This window comes from Mixophyes fleayi, chromosome 10 (genome assembly GCF_038048845.1).
Source record: "Mixophyes fleayi isolate aMixFle1 chromosome 10, aMixFle1.hap1, whole genome shotgun sequence".
Lineage (NCBI taxonomy): Eukaryota > Metazoa > Chordata > Amphibia > Anura > Limnodynastidae > Mixophyes > Mixophyes fleayi.
In genome coordinates, this window is record NC_134411.1 from 9,278,642 (window position 1) to 9,294,317 (window position 15,676).

The following is a 15,676-nucleotide window of genomic DNA, read 5'->3' on the forward strand; positions in this document are numbered from 1 at the left end:
GATATCAGTGACAATTCATAGGGACGTCTCGCTGTGACTGTCATTCAGCTACGTGTGATACGTGGCAGTCGGCCTTAAGAGAGCTTTAGTTTTGCTGGCAATTTTATCATGAGTTTCTTTCTTTTTTATTAAGCTAATAAAGTTGCCATTTAAAATCAATACCCAACTTGAATAAATACTTGTGTAAACAGCTCTGAAAATTATAATTACCTTTGGTAGTGATTTCACAGAGTGACAAAGATAACAAAATATTTTCACCACAGTATCTGGTTTAGAATATGCGGCAAACATAGAAAAAATACATGTTACACTATTTACTACTTTTTATTCCTCTCTTCCTCCACAGTACATACCTCTGCCTGAGATTACACTGCCCAGAATACAACCAGGGTGGTTCTAACAAATATAATCCCCTCCCCTGCCACGTCCTCCACAGTATACATGCAGCCTATCAGAGACAGAACCTTCTCAGAAAATTTGCGAACTTCTGATATTGGCACTACCAAAACAGAGACACACTTATAAAAAAAGAATACAACTCAAGAAATTAATATCTAGATCAGTGGATTCCAAACTTTCTCAGTTCAAAGCACCCTTAGGGTCTCCATAATTTTTTCAAGGCACGCCTAAGCCAAAATAATTACCAAGTAGACCTCTGCCTTGCTTACCACCGGTCCTGTGAGATGGCCATGACACCCCATTTAGCCGCGTCATCCAGTTTGGGAACCACTGAGCTAGATAAAAACCTTCCATTTTCTTAAAGACACAAAAAACACTGTTAGTGAATCTGTTTTTTAAATGATACATTTTGAAAAGAAATGTATATTCGCACATTTATTTGACCCGGTATGTAGGTACGGTACTTGCCAAAATGGTGTAGTTCTTAATGAACACAAACAGGGATAGTTTCTGCACCCGTCATGCACCTTTAGCAAGAGAGCACAGATGCCACCAATTTGTAGTCAATTGGGTTGATTTACTCCTGGGGGTATATTAATTACACTGGGGGTTTGGAAAAGTGGAAATGTTGCCTTTAGCAACCAATCAGATTCTAGTTATCATCTATTTAGTACATTCTACAAAATGACAGCTATAGTCTGATTGGTTGCTATAGGCAACATCTCCACTTTTTCAAACCGGGAGTTTAGAAAATATATTCCCCTGGTGTACATTCTAATTGAAATCTTGAAAAACATATTAAACCAAAAGATACCTAACAAATAAAATATTAAAATTGTGACTGTTATTGTTTTGTGTCTTCCAGGGCAGAATGGCCAAAAGAGCCTCTTATTCCTCAGTATATACCAAAATTTTACAGTGGCTGGATACCACCGATAGACATCTTCCTGGGAGCACCTTGGGAGCAGGATATGGGACATCCACCAGAGGTGCATAAGCCCAAAACCCAGCAGATCCACCAGCCACAGCAGGAAGAGGTGAGTACCATTTGCATTTAATTATTTGGTGTCATATCCTGGGACTAGTACTTCCTTATCTTTGAATTACACCTGGTTTCCACTCCCTGTATCAGTTAGGGTGGAGGCGTCCCAGAGAGTAGTATAAGGACACTTTGTTTTTCTTTATACTGTTCCCCTGAAATAATCACTTTTGGTTTTTAGTGATAGATCCTAAGATAAGCTCTGTTCTGGTTGCTCTCCTTCCTTAATGGGTGGCTCAGGTGATAAACTGTATAATGCCTCCACATGGAATAACCTCGACTGAAATGTCCAACTATTGTCTTTCAGCTTCCTCCTCCTAATGGAAATCCTTACCGAACACCCTCATTCAAACAACAAGGTCCTCTTCCTGAATTAAAGCCAGAATATAGCACAAGCCCTATACTCACCAGGTGGGTGCTTCGGTATAAGTGTAGTAACATGCTTTGAAGCAAGCACTTAGCCCTGCTACAACAATAAACGTTTTCTGCATAAATAAAATTAGCCCAATATTATGGTAATGCCTTCAATAGTATAATTAAATATTTACACAGCTGTTTGTATTTACACTTTGGGCCAGACGTTGAGTTGAATGCATTTTGGGCCTAATTTAAGCTCAAAAAAGTTGCCCATAAAAATAGCACATTTACCCTCATCATCATCATCATCATTTATTTATATAGCGCCAACATATTCCGTAGCGCTTTACAATTGGGGAAAAACATAGTAAACTAATTAACAAACTGGGTAAAACAGACAAAGAGGTGAGAAGGCCCCGCTCGCAAGCTTACAATCTATTGGACAATGGGAGTTTGACACATGAGGTTAAGTCTACATTTGCAGTCGGCCCAGCCAGACTGCAAAGGTAAAAGTGACTCATAAGCTAAATGATCCTGTCACACAACAATGGTGATCAAGGGGTAGTTGTATAACAGATGTTATTAGGGTAATGTACTGAGGTTAAGAGGGTGGTTGAGGAATATTATAAGCTTGTCTGAAGAGGTGGGTTTTCAGAGAACGCTTGAAAGCTTGTAGACTAGAGGAGAGTCTTATTGTGCGAGGGAGAGAATTCCATAGAGTAGGTGCAGCCCGGAAAAAGTCCTGCAATCATGAATGGAAGGATGTAATGAGTGTGGATGAGAGACGCAGATCTTGTGTAGAACGGAGTTGCCGAGTTGGGAGATATTTTGAGACAAGAGAGGAGATGTATGTTGGTGCAGCTTTGTTGATGGCCTTGTAGGTTAGTAAGAGTATTTTATATTGGATTCGGTAGAAAACAGGGAACCAGTGTAGAGACATACAGAGTGATTCAACAGAGGAATAACGATTTGCAAGGAAAATCAATCTTGCTGCAGCATGCAAAATAGATTGTAGGGGTTTGAGTCTGTTTTTGGGAAGACCAGTAAGGAGGGAATTGCAATAGTCAATGCGGGAGATGATTAGTGCATGAATTAAGGTTTTTGCAGTGTCTTGTGTGAGATATGTGCAAATTCTGGAAATGTTTTTTAGATGTATGTAACATGATTTAGATATAGAGTCAATGTGGGGAACAAAGGATAGGTGTGAGTCAAGGATTATACCTAGGCAGCGAGCTTGTGGGGTAGGATTTATGGTCATGTTATCAACAGAGATAGAAATGTCAGGTATGCTCTTGTTGGTGGGTGGAATTATTATTAACTCTGTTTTAGAAAGATTAAGTTTGAGTTGGCGAGAGGACATCCAAGATGAAATAGAAGAAAGACAGTCAGTTACACGGGACAACACAGATGTCGAGAGATTAGGAGAGGATAGATAAATTTGGGTATCATCCGCATAGAGATGATACTGAAGTCCAAAGGAACTTATTAGATTTCCAAGAGAAGTGGTGTAGATAGAGAACAGCAGAGGACCTAGCACTGAGCCTTGCGGTACTCCAACTGATAAAGGAAGGGGAGCAGAGGTGGCCCCAGAGAAGTTAAACGTGAAAGAGCGATTAGAAAGGTAGGATGAGAACCAGGATAGAACCCTCATATGCTGAGTTGTAGGCATATCAGGATGCGTTCACTCTACACCTGTAACATACACACAGCTGTACATCAGGCATACATACATCGACATACACACAGCCAGGACATATGCATGGGAAAAGTTTGTGAACATTTCTTTTGATATCGAGAAACACATTCACTATTATTCTTTATATAATATTGTAGATATAATATTTCTTCATGTGTACAAGTAAAAGTATTTTTAAAAAAATAATACACCCACAAAATCCTATAATATAAATCCATTAAGAAAGCACCTATCAGCTTTATATGTGAATGAGCAATAAGCCATTCATCATCAGCGAGTAGTTGCACCAGCCTGCAGGCACCCTCAATTGATATGACCTTGACAGGCATCTGTCCATCTCTGTTTGGACCTGTTACATGGACACGCCCTTACTGTGCTGGGCCTACGTTAGACTGCCCTTCCCTTACCCCGTATCGCCTCTCCAGTTGCAAGCTGGTGCAAGTGTAGATACATGCAACCCTCCATACACGCATATGCATGTGAGCATGCGCAGTCCAAATTTGCGGATTTTACGTTACACAAACGAGTATACGTCCAACTTTGCATTAGGCCATCTGTGTTTTACTGTTGTAACTGTACTACTAAAACACTTGTACTAGAATAGTTGTTGTGCCTATCTCTTGGTGTATGTAATAGTGCTAGGAAAGCCTAGACCAGAAGAGAGAGTTTACCTGTAACCAAACCGTTGGTTCACCATCATCATCATTATTTATATATAGGGCTCCACAGATTCTGTAGCATATGACATTCATGGATATAATAAAACATATACATCAATACAAGTAAGCATAATAACACTTACATGGATAGTCATGAGCTAACAATTACAGTTAGCACGGATACTGATATGAGTTCCAGGCGTGTGGATTAACAAAAAACAGAATATTCAGCTTAAGACATGGATCAGTGTTGTACAAAGTGGACAGACATGAGACATAGATTAGACGGGACCCTGCCTGTGAGAGCTTACACTCTAGGGAGAGACAGTAGGTGCAAATAGGACACAAGTGGATGTGGTGGACAGAGGAAGCAAAAGGAGTGAAGATGACGGTCTGGGAGAGGTGGGGTAGGTAAGTACGAACAGGTGAGTTTTGAGGAGTGTTTGAAGGCTTGTAGGCTGGGGAGAGTCTGGTAGGGAGAGGCAATGAATTCAATAAGGGGTGCAGCGCGATAAAAGTCTTGGACACTGGAGTGAGAGGAGGTAATAACAAAATAATAGAGGCATAGTACATAGGCGGAGCGGAGTGGTCAAGTTGGGGTGGCGATATATGGACTGTAAGCATTAGTGAGAGCTTTGTAGCTCAGAGTGAGCAGTTTAATTTGAATTCTGGAAGCAATGTGGAGCCTGTCAAGGAATTTACAGAGTGGGGCAGCAGATGCCTAGTGGCAGGAGAGGAATATTAGTCTACCTGCAGCATTCATGTTGGATTGTAGAGGGGAAAAGCAGGTGAGGGGAAGGCCAATGAGAAGGAGGTTACAGTAGTCAAGGAGGAAAATAATGAGGGAGTGGTCCAGAATTTTAGTTTTCTTCCATAATGTTGGGAAGAAACGTATTTAATGGATGTTGCGGAGGAGGAGAAGGTGACATGACTGCGAGAGGGACTCGATGTTAGGGGTGAAGCTGAGGGTGGAGTCGAGGATGACACAGAGGTAGCTTGCATGAGGAACAGGGGAGAGCGTGAAGTTGTCAACTGTGAGGGAGATGTGGAGAAGTATAGTAGCATTAGCAAGGCAAAATATGATGAGCTCAGATTTAAACATGTTAAGTTTGAGGAAGTATTGGGTCATCCAGGAAGAGATGGCTTGGACACACAGGATAAGAAAGAGGATGAGAGAGCGGGGGAGTGTCATCTGCGTAGTGATGGTATGAAGGCCGAAGAAGCATATGAGTTTGCCGAGAGAAGATATGCAGATTGAGAAGAGTAGAGGGCCAATAACAGAGCTTTGGAAAACACCAATAAAGAGAGGAAGAGAACGGAAGGATGAGTCAGAAGTAGAGACACTGAAGGACTGACCAGAGAGGTAGGGGGCAAACCAGGAGAGAAAAGTGTCACAAGGCCAAAGGGTAAAGGGTATCAAGAAGAGTGTGATTGACAGTATCAAAAGGAGAGGAAAGATTATAGAGTAAGAGAAGGGAGAAGTGGCCCTTTGACTTGACTGAAAGAAGGTCATTGTCAGTTTGGTGAGGGCAGTTTTGGTGGAGTGAATAGGGTAGAAGCCCAACTGAAGAGGGTTAATGAGAGAGTGAGAAGAGAGAAAATGGTTCAAGACAAATCATTCAAGAATTTTGGGGCAGTATTGTAGAGGGAGGAAGGGTCAAAAGACAATAAGAAAGAAATAAGAGCATGTTTGAAGGTAGAGAGGAAGACACAGGAGGGGAGTGAAAGGTTATGAATTGGTTCCCTGAAATTCTTTCCCTGTGTTTTACTTCTCATTAGTGTAAATAATGTAGATAATTGTCCTTACAGTCCATTCATAGACTGCTTTCTATGAGCCTCCCAAAAATTACATTGCATACTAGTCAAACGAAAAGCTGCACACGGCAAAATGGACATTATAGACAAATGATATACAGAATAGACTGTAAGCTCGTGAGCAGAGTCTTCTCATCTCTCTGCCTGTCTGTATTACCCAGTATTTTTTTATTACTGTTTGTTCCCAACTGTAAAGTGCTATGGAATTTGCTGGCTCTTTATAAATAAACGATGATGTTCATGATAATGTTATTACTGCCTATATTGGCACTTGACTACATATCACACTCAGAATGTGAATTTTTATCATATCCCTTCAGTTTTTGTCTAACCTTCGATTCCTGTTAATATCAAAAAAAACATACATAAATCTAATTTCCCTTTGTAAACAGTTATGAAGCACCCGTGCCGGCACAGCCACAGAAATGCGCCAAAATTCGTTATGACTTCACTGCCCGAAATGCCAATGAGCTGTCAGTGTTGAAAGATGAAGTCCTGGAGGTAAGCTGGTTCTATAATAACAATAAGTTATTTTGACCTCTTTCTTAACATCTTTAATATGTGATTTGTTGGGCCTTGATTGACTTTCTTATTTTGTAGGTATTGGAGGACAATAAGCAGTGGTGGAAATTAAGAAACAGGATTGGGCAGGAAGGTTATGTCCCGTATAATATCCTTGATGTAGTGTCCACAGACGACCAGATAGATGGACCGTATGCCATGGTAAATTCACCCTCTGAAAGTCCTTCCCCCTGTTTAGACTGCAAAACACACACATATACATAGCGAAGTGTTGACTGTTTAACACACTGCAGCCTAGTGTCGGATAAACAGGCAAGGGTCATGATCATTATTCTCTTATTAATTAAATGGGATACATAAATGTGTCATGTTGTAAAGGTAAACAAACAATATATGGGTATGGGGTTTTTAATGTAAATCATTATCCAGAGAGTTCCAAAAATCAGGAAAGAACGCACACAGATCTGATTGTTTCCTCTTTCAGTTACTCTGAGCACTGATCCATGACATGGGAATATAAGCACAAGTTTGGGGAAAGACAATAATCATTTTTAAATTGTGTGTTATTAGATGTTAGGTATAATTCTTCAAATTACTGAGAAAGACCTTATCCGTATAAACCAGATAGTACCAAGCAGTCTGAATATCTGACCATATACATGATATATAATCAGCATGATCATTGTTCCAAGCACACACTAGTCCACTGCACATCCTCAAGAAAATAATAAAATAAAAATAATAAATTATAGATAAAATAACAGCAAGTGCAATACAAGTATTGACATTGGTATCCTGTTGTTACAGTCTGGGTCCAAATACAAAGATGCCAATTCTAGAGGTCCTACTAGCCCTGTATACAAGCTTCCTGGTAGTTACGCTGGAGATAAGTGGGGAAGCGAGATGGCAGGCTGGTCAACCAACCAGAACAAAAAGGAACGTAAGTTACTCCCAGGACCTTGTTTTTATTTTCTTTGTTTTACAAATCCAGTTAATGTAGTTCAATCTAATGCATTTTAATGGTAGTCTTTAAAGCAAATTTGAGATTATTTGAGATATTGTGATGTTTCCATGGTGCCTAATGCTCAAGAGAAAGCATTGAAGAACAGCACAGCACGCCTGGTATGTAAATGTGATGACACGACGAGAGACGTAAGAAAGAGTCGGCAACTCTCCAAATACCCAACGTCCACTTTTCTTGTGCACGTTGCTCCAAATCCCACAGTAAGACATCCAGAGGAAAAAGCAAAAGCACCACTGGAATATCCGCATACTGTGATCCTCTCATTCACCCAACTGAATAGAGAAAGTGCAATTCAGCAAATAAATTGTCCACAAAGCACTTGTATCCCAGAGATGCTTTCACTCTTTCCTTTGGATTTGGTATGAGAGTTTCCTTGGACATTGCTCTATACTCAGTCACAGCTCCCCTGTCTTGTGAGTGCTCTCCAGCTGTGATGTAGAAAGACAGATGCCCAGGAGTGAAGACAGAGCAGAACACAGGCTGTCTCTTACACCGAGTCTCCAATGTGTCTAAATCATAGACTTTGCAGTCCCAGGAGAGGCAGAGAGATGAAGGCAGATCTTTTTTCAGTACTGAGCCCTGGTGTAAAGATTTGTGCTGATAATGATGACACCAGTAGCACTTTCTCTCTTTCTAGCCGCTGTTTGCGTATTGACCCCTCCAGCTGAGGGGTACGTAAAGTCATTAGCGTTCCACCTATATTATATCAACTTGTGTCTATTCGGATTTCTACTTTGCTTTTCCATTTGGACTACTGCAAGAAACAGGATTCCTATTGGATTTATAAAGCAGTAAACAAAGAATGAATATAACTAACACAATCAAGGCCCGTCTCTATGTTATAATTGGGTTTAATACGCATTCAAAATACATACGTAAGACCGCAGAGTGACAGAATTTTTAGATATACATTCGGGTTATAAAAATGTAAATAACTGATCTGAAGCTTGACCAGTCTTCTTTACCGTCTTCTACTGTAATCATACATTCACCTAGGGGTATATTTACTAAACTGCTGGTTTGAAAAAGTGGAGATGTTGCCTATAGCAACCAATCAGATTCTAGCTGTCATTTATTTAGTGCATTCTACAAAATGACAGCTAGAATCTGATTGGTTGCTATAGGCAATATCACCATTTTTTCAAACCTGCAGTTTAGTAAATCTAGCCCCTAATCTTGAAACACATGGCAGTAGATATAATCATGTAATATTTCCCTTTGTGTTCATGCTGTTTTATAGGTTATATCTAGACATCTTATTTTGTCATACAGCTCTTATATAAGTGCCAATATATATAACAGCGGAGATTTCAAGGGCGCTGCTCTTTAGGATTTTGTTTCCTATGATCTACAGTACCTCAGTTTTAATCTGCCTGAATGTGCGTACCACAAATCCAATGATAAGCTGCCATCTGCTGGTTTATAATGGAGGTGTTCAGTCTAGTGTATGACAGTTATTTCTTCCCGGCAGAGCTAATTCACCACATGGATGAAGTGAATGATGAGCTCCTGAAGAAAATCACCCACCAACAGCCAGCTAAGAGGAATTTTGCAGCGCCAAAAACTCAGCAAGTGCATGTTCCGTTAACCTTCCAGTCTGACACAGAAGAGGTCAAAGCCTGGCTAGAGGCCAAGGGCTTTACTAAAGGGTATGTACAAGTTAGGACACGCTTAATGTTCTATATGTTTAATAACTAAACTGTTATTGCTGTGCTGGAGGTACCTGTTGGTAGATCTTACCCTCCCACTCACCCCCACTGAATGTGTCTTGGACTGAATTGTCTGTGGGGGCAAGATATCAATTATTAGTTCAAACTGCACCAAGCTTCACCACCATGGTGCTTTACATTTTATGTTATTGTTGCTACAGAAATGAATTGCCCAGATATAGATTATCCGTTTATTGCAATGATGGCATGGAAACAATAGTGACGGCACAACTGACCACATAGAGCCAGTAAAAAGAATATATACAGCTCTCTGCTAATCTACAAACTTGTGACTATATAGGGAGCAAAAACTGTATGTCTGATAACTGGGGGGTGGAGTACCACCGGGATACATCTCCAAGTCTTACACAGAGGAGCATGTTTTACACACACAGAAAGAGACCCCACCTCTGTAATACACAATATTGTGACCATTCCTTATTCCTATTATTAGCAATGCTGTGAGCAGAGGTGGAACTAGTGAGCTGTGGGCCCCGGTGCAGGGAAGCAGGGAGGAGAGAACCGGACCCCGCAGCTCGCTAGTTCCCTGTGCAGTGGGCCCCATTATCTCCATGGGCGAGTTTGCACCCCACCTGCTGCACCAATTGTAGTTTCGCCACTGGTTGTTAGCAAACCAATAACCCTTTAAATGCCTTCTCACTGTGTATACGTCACATTTTCTCTTAGCTGGAGAATATTAAGAAGTTTACATATAGCTTTTGTTGTTAAGTGAATGCAAACAGGTGTGTTCTGAATTCATCCAGAAGTGTCTCTTAGTGGCTTCATGCAAGTAGCTTTGACAGGATGTCCAGTTAGTTTATATTTATATACTAAATACAATTTCACCCAATATTCTTATACTTTTTAAATGTATAGTTATTGGTTACTTAGTTCAGGAGAAATTGAAGTTGAATAAAATGTTTCAAATATCGTGTGCTATAATAACTGATCATTATAGCTTATCATTATGCTTGATGACTGGATCATGGTAATTTGATAACAAGAAATGTAGCGTATTACAGAATACACAATAATTATGTTAAAGCAGGTCTAGTGCCACAGCTGACAATGTTATCTTGCACTAATCTGCACTTTAACAATAAAGATTGTATCTCTATGTGTTGGTGTTTGTACAGTCATACTGTGCTGCACATCTAATCTTAGCTATATTTCTTCTTTACTAGGACATCAGCACAACTGGGTATTTTAAATGGGGCACAACTTTTCTCTCTAAACAAGGAGGAGCTGAAGAAAGTGTGTGGAGAAGAGGGTGCGAGGGTATACAGCCAGCTGGCTGTGCAGAAGTCTCAGCTAGAGGTGAGTGTGGTTATACTGACAATACTGTGTTTATTGGCAGATCAGATGTTGCTATGAAATATTTAGTTTTGTCCCTCATTCCTAGATTTAAGTCACCTTTACTAAAAGACTAGGGGGTAAATGTATCAATATGCGGGTTCTTCAACACCCGCGTGTTCAGCCTCTTCCGCGATTAAATTTCAAGCGGCGCTGCATTGTAAAGGGAAGTTAACCCTTAACAATGCAGCGCCGCTTAAAATTTAATCGCGGAAGAGGCTGAACACGCGGGTGTTGAAGAACCCGCATATTGATACATTTACCCCTAGATCTACTATACAGCTGTATGGAAACTAGAATTAGTTTACATTGCATATTATCGACCCAAGCTTAAACTCTGCACTTTGCAGTTATAATAATTATTAACCAGTGAGGTTATCACATGGGCCCTACCAGATCCAAGAGACATATAACAAAGGCTAGGCTCAATTTGTTCCCTTGTCCAGGCCTGAATCGTTACTGGGGGCGGTTCTGGAAAAGCTGGAATAATAACCCATTCCATGGAGTCTAAGGATTTATGGGGAAATTAGTATAGTTTCAAAATCACTTATGTATTTTTTTTACCACGTTTGGCTTTCTCCCTGCCTTTACTTGTAGGGAATGTTCCACTTTCATAATTCAAATGCCTAGTTCTAGTGTTTAATTTATACATGAAAAAGAAGTGGGACACCTATGCATGTTACACCAGGTGATGTGACAGGGCCGTAGCCAACTTGCAGTGGGTGTAACTAGCACTTAACAGGCATAGGCAAACTGAGGGGGAGGGGGTTCCTAGCGCCCGGAAACCCCCCTCCAAGCCTGGGGCACTGTATAATTGAGGTGGCTGGACCCTGCCCCCGCTTCACACGGCTCTGCTTGAAAGGAGAGAGAGCTGTGTGCACCTAACAGTAATGCACACAGCATTACCCATGTATATTATAGGGATAGGAATAGTTGGAGAGTAGCCGAAAACTGTCTAAAATTATAGCCATGCCCCCATGCATGCTGGTGACGCCCACTGGTGGGGTGGCGTGGTGTGGAAACCCCCCTCTACAAATCCTGCATTTGCCCCTGACAAGTGCTACTCCACTTCCAGCCCCCTCCACTCTCCATTGTAATGTCATCACTGTTCACTGAGTGCTCTTCATATATCTTCCATCTGTCCCCGCAATAGGGACAAAGCCCTGGCTCTGCGGGACAGTAAAATACCCTCCACCCTTTAATCTCCTACCCGCCCCCTCCATCGATGCACTTAATTTCCCTCTATTCCCTTTACCTCCCATGTAAGTCATCCTTATCTCTCCTTCTAACCCCATTGCAATTCATTTTACCACTTTCCTTATATCCTCTGAGCCCTGTCCTTTTGGCCTGTTCTCACACCGCATGATATCAGCGGGAGATAGAGATTTCATATTTTCTCTTGTCTGAGGAGCGCTGAATATGAAATCCTCTATCTCCTAGGCAGAGGTGTGACATGAGCGTAATATTTGGAGCTGCCAGCAAAAAGTGTAGGAATAATATTTCAGTGAATTTCAACACATATTAAGCTCTCTTATACCACTTTCATACTGCCGCCCTGGCAATATCCCGGGTTGTTAAGCCGGGATATCGCCGGGGCACAGGGCAGTATAGATAAGAAGATTCCCGGCTCGGGCGGGTTCATACTGCACCTGCCCGACCCGGGTTTTAGAAAAAAAAAAGTGTAAAAAAATGTTTTAATAAAAAAAAATACATAACAAATGTTTACTTAACTTATTTTCAGCCAGCGGTGTCTCCGGTGCGTTGCCGGCTGTCAGGGGGACCTCTGGGTACTAAAATGACGTCAATTCTAGTCCATTAGAAATTACGTCAATTTAGTACCCAGAGGTCCCCCTGACAGCCGGCAACGCACCGGAGACACCGCTGGCTGAAAATAAGTTAAGTAAACATTTGTTATGTATTTTTTATTAATTAAAATAATTTTTTTACACTTTGTCATTTTTTTTTTTTTACAGTATGAATGGTGAGACCCGGGAATTACACGGGTTACACCATTCATACTGCAGGCGAGCGGGGTCCAACCCGGGAATTACCCCTCGCAAAATCCCGGGTCTAAGTTTTGTGGTTGGACTATATTTATACTGCACCAAGACCCGGGTTTTTCAGCGTGCCTCTGCAAAAACCCGGGTTTTTGGTGCAGTATGAATGGGGTATTATTTCCTTCCAAAATGACCCTCTTATCCATATTCAGTTTGTCAGCTTGACTTAATTACTACATGTTATGTACATTAGCAGATGGAAATGCATCTTGTCAGTCTAACTTCCTTTCTGTAAAATGTTCTCTTCCAGAAAAGTCAGGGTGAGAGCGAACTCCAGGAAATCATGAAACGACGTCAAGAGAAGATTGAAACCACCGAGTAGCACGACATCTCCCCTTAACCACATAGCCTTGCAAAATCACTCGCTGCTGATATATAAGCCTCTGGCCGCAAAAAGATCATTGGTTTTACACCCGTAAAATGTTAAAGCAAGGGACAAGTAATATGGACCTCAGCAATATATATATATATATATATATATATATATATATATATATATAAATGTATACATGCAGCAAATTCTATTATGTCCTATAGTGGGATTTGTGGCATATTGCAGAGTATCCTTAACAACCATTGTCAGACTGCGGAACATTGCTGGGTTCAATAGAAAAGTCAGCTACAGTACATCTGCATGTATGTATAGATATATATAGTATTCACATATTTATGTTTGTATATCTTATGGACTCTTAGACCATTTTGTTCTCTAGACACTTTGCTTCCTTTTCTTTGCTGCCTATGAGGCCGGCTGTCCTACTAGCAGTTAAAGGGTGAAAGAGGGGGGAGAGCTATAAGTATTGCATGATAGTATTATTTTTATATGTATATTCCTTTATTTTATAAACTGATTTTTTTTTTTGCAGAGGCATCTGGAGCCAGGGCTAGCCTAGCAATGCGTAAAAACGATGTAGTAAAATCTTCATTACATTGGCAATGAATGGTTTGGCAATGAAGGAGTTATCTTGCATATAGACCATAATTTAATATAGCAAATTATGTTGGGAGGAAACAATGAATGTCCCTTTCTTCTGCTCTCTCTCTCTATTACACTGTGCACACAATACTGTACAATTCTGATTGATACATTGCAATGTTCCTGTAAAAGTAATGGCAGTTCTATACACCAGTAATATATTCTCTCGTTCTAAGATATCTAGTGCACCAATAACCATTAGAAACTCATGTAAAATAAATAAACAATGAAATAAAAGAAAATAAAGATCTGTTTTGTCCAAACTAACGCCAACAGTCCAGTAATGTTGATTCGTTTTGGGTTTTTTTGACGGCTGAAAATGAAACACAAACGACTTCATATACACAGCACTCATGGGGCATTAAATCTGAGCCACGTTCTGAAAGTGCTGAATGCAGCTTAGATTGGGAAGGCCAATAGAAACTAAATCAAATAGGACTAATTGTCCCACATGAAAAAATACTCAGTTCAGCATAACCAGTCAAGTAGGTTACCATTCAAGCATTCATTTGGGTTTTTATGTTTGAATTAACACTTTACAAATATAAATCCTGGAGGTTTCAGAAACATTCTAAAAGAGAATCTTGTGGTAACTGACTTTATAAAAATTCAATACAAACAAGAAAAAAAAAGGAAGGAGTCACCTAACACTCATCCAACAGAATACGTACAATAATTCTGTAAAGTAATGATTGCTGGAGATAAAATGAATGTATGGCGTAGGAGTCCTTGATGAAATTTTGCGTTAAATGTGTCCGTCTATCTATGAGTGTGAGATACTTCATGTAAGTGTGAATACAATGAAAAAGATCTGTGCAGGGATTTATGGGAGGTCTCCAATAAAAATGTGTTTGTTGTATTTAAATGAGCAAAGGGAGAGTGCCTTATCCACGTTACAAAATAGCATGGTGTTGACATACAGCAATACATTTCTGACCAGTGACTATTGTCTGCGTATGGGCCAGTTGCAATGTGACAGGTTAACTTTGTCCTTCGGCTAGGTACACACTGGAGAATTTTCTGACCGACGTGTTATCTACAACGGCTTTACCTTCGACCAAAGGTCCGATCGCTCGGACGATCATTGCACACACACTAGTCACGTTTTAGACGATTAACGAAATACTGACCGTCCAGGCAGCGCCTTTTCATAGCCATATTGTCGTGAGCAAAGATTTGAATTTTGTACACAATGAAACGACATATTAGGTCCATGTCACTATATCCCCAAGAAACGTAAATAAAGGGCAGAGCATGTTCAATAGTAACTACCCAAAACCTCATAAAAAAAGAGAAGGAAAAACGTTTTCTTCATTAATTCGTTAGCACATAATGGCTCGTGGATCGATCGGAAAATTATACACACTACATGATCGTTAGGTGATTGGGTGGAAAATATTAAACAGTATGATCAACCAAATGAACAGACAATCGACATTTTGGGACGACTTTCGACCATTGTGTTACTATACACACTAAGCCAACTTCTGACCGAACAGTCTTATGTCAGGTGATTTGCCCGATTATTGGACGTTAACGCTCCATTGTGTACCTAGCCTTACTCAATGTTTAGTGAGCTAAGATCCTGGACTCCCAGAGCATCATGCATGTACTGGAAATTAGAGAGACAATTGTGTTACCGTGGAAACAATATTTTGTCCCATTACAATGTCACAACAGCTGTAGGTGGCCTTGCTGTGTAATGATTCAAAATATAATAAAGACAATAGAGGTAAAGGTGTTGTTGTGTATTGAGGACATCACTTTACTATGTCACTTTCATAATTACACAATAAAATATAAATGTTTATATATGTGTATAAAACGGACACAAATCCACACACACAAGACTTGTGCAACATATTATCAAGATGCTTATTTTAGATATTTTTGTAATGTTTAGTGGCCTGGACAAATAGGAAGTGGAAAGAGAACATATAATAATAAAACTGCACTGTATTAAATATTATTAGACTGGTGGAATTAATTGCAGCAAAAATGCAATAAAACAGTATAACTAAAGAAAATATAACTACTGTAAGTGTTGATATGCCTCTGGAGACAATCACT

The 15,676-nt window shown here is 40.2% G+C and overlaps 1 protein-coding gene across 2 annotated transcripts in view; it reads left to right on the top strand.

Moving 5' to 3' along the window:
- Nucleotides 1-13,873, top strand: part of EPS8L2 (EPS8 signaling adaptor L2) — a 153,261-nt gene extending 139,388 nt beyond the window's left edge. For both annotated transcript variants that reach the window (XM_075187826.1, XM_075187827.1), the window contains 8 exons: nt 1,265-1,436; nt 1,746-1,849; nt 6,358-6,466; nt 6,566-6,688; nt 7,295-7,427; nt 8,983-9,160; nt 10,405-10,537; nt 12,881-13,873. In XM_075187826.1, coding sequence (XP_075043927.1) covers nt 1,265-1,436; nt 1,746-1,849; nt 6,358-6,466; nt 6,566-6,688; nt 7,295-7,427; nt 8,983-9,160; nt 10,405-10,537; nt 12,881-12,952 — 1,024 coding nt within the window. In that variant the 3' untranslated portion in view covers nt 12,953-13,873. The remainder of the gene's footprint in view (nt 1-1,264; nt 1,437-1,745; nt 1,850-6,357; nt 6,467-6,565; nt 6,689-7,294; nt 7,428-8,982; nt 9,161-10,404; nt 10,538-12,880) is intronic.
- The last annotated feature ends 1,803 nt before the right edge of the window (nt 13,874-15,676 follow it).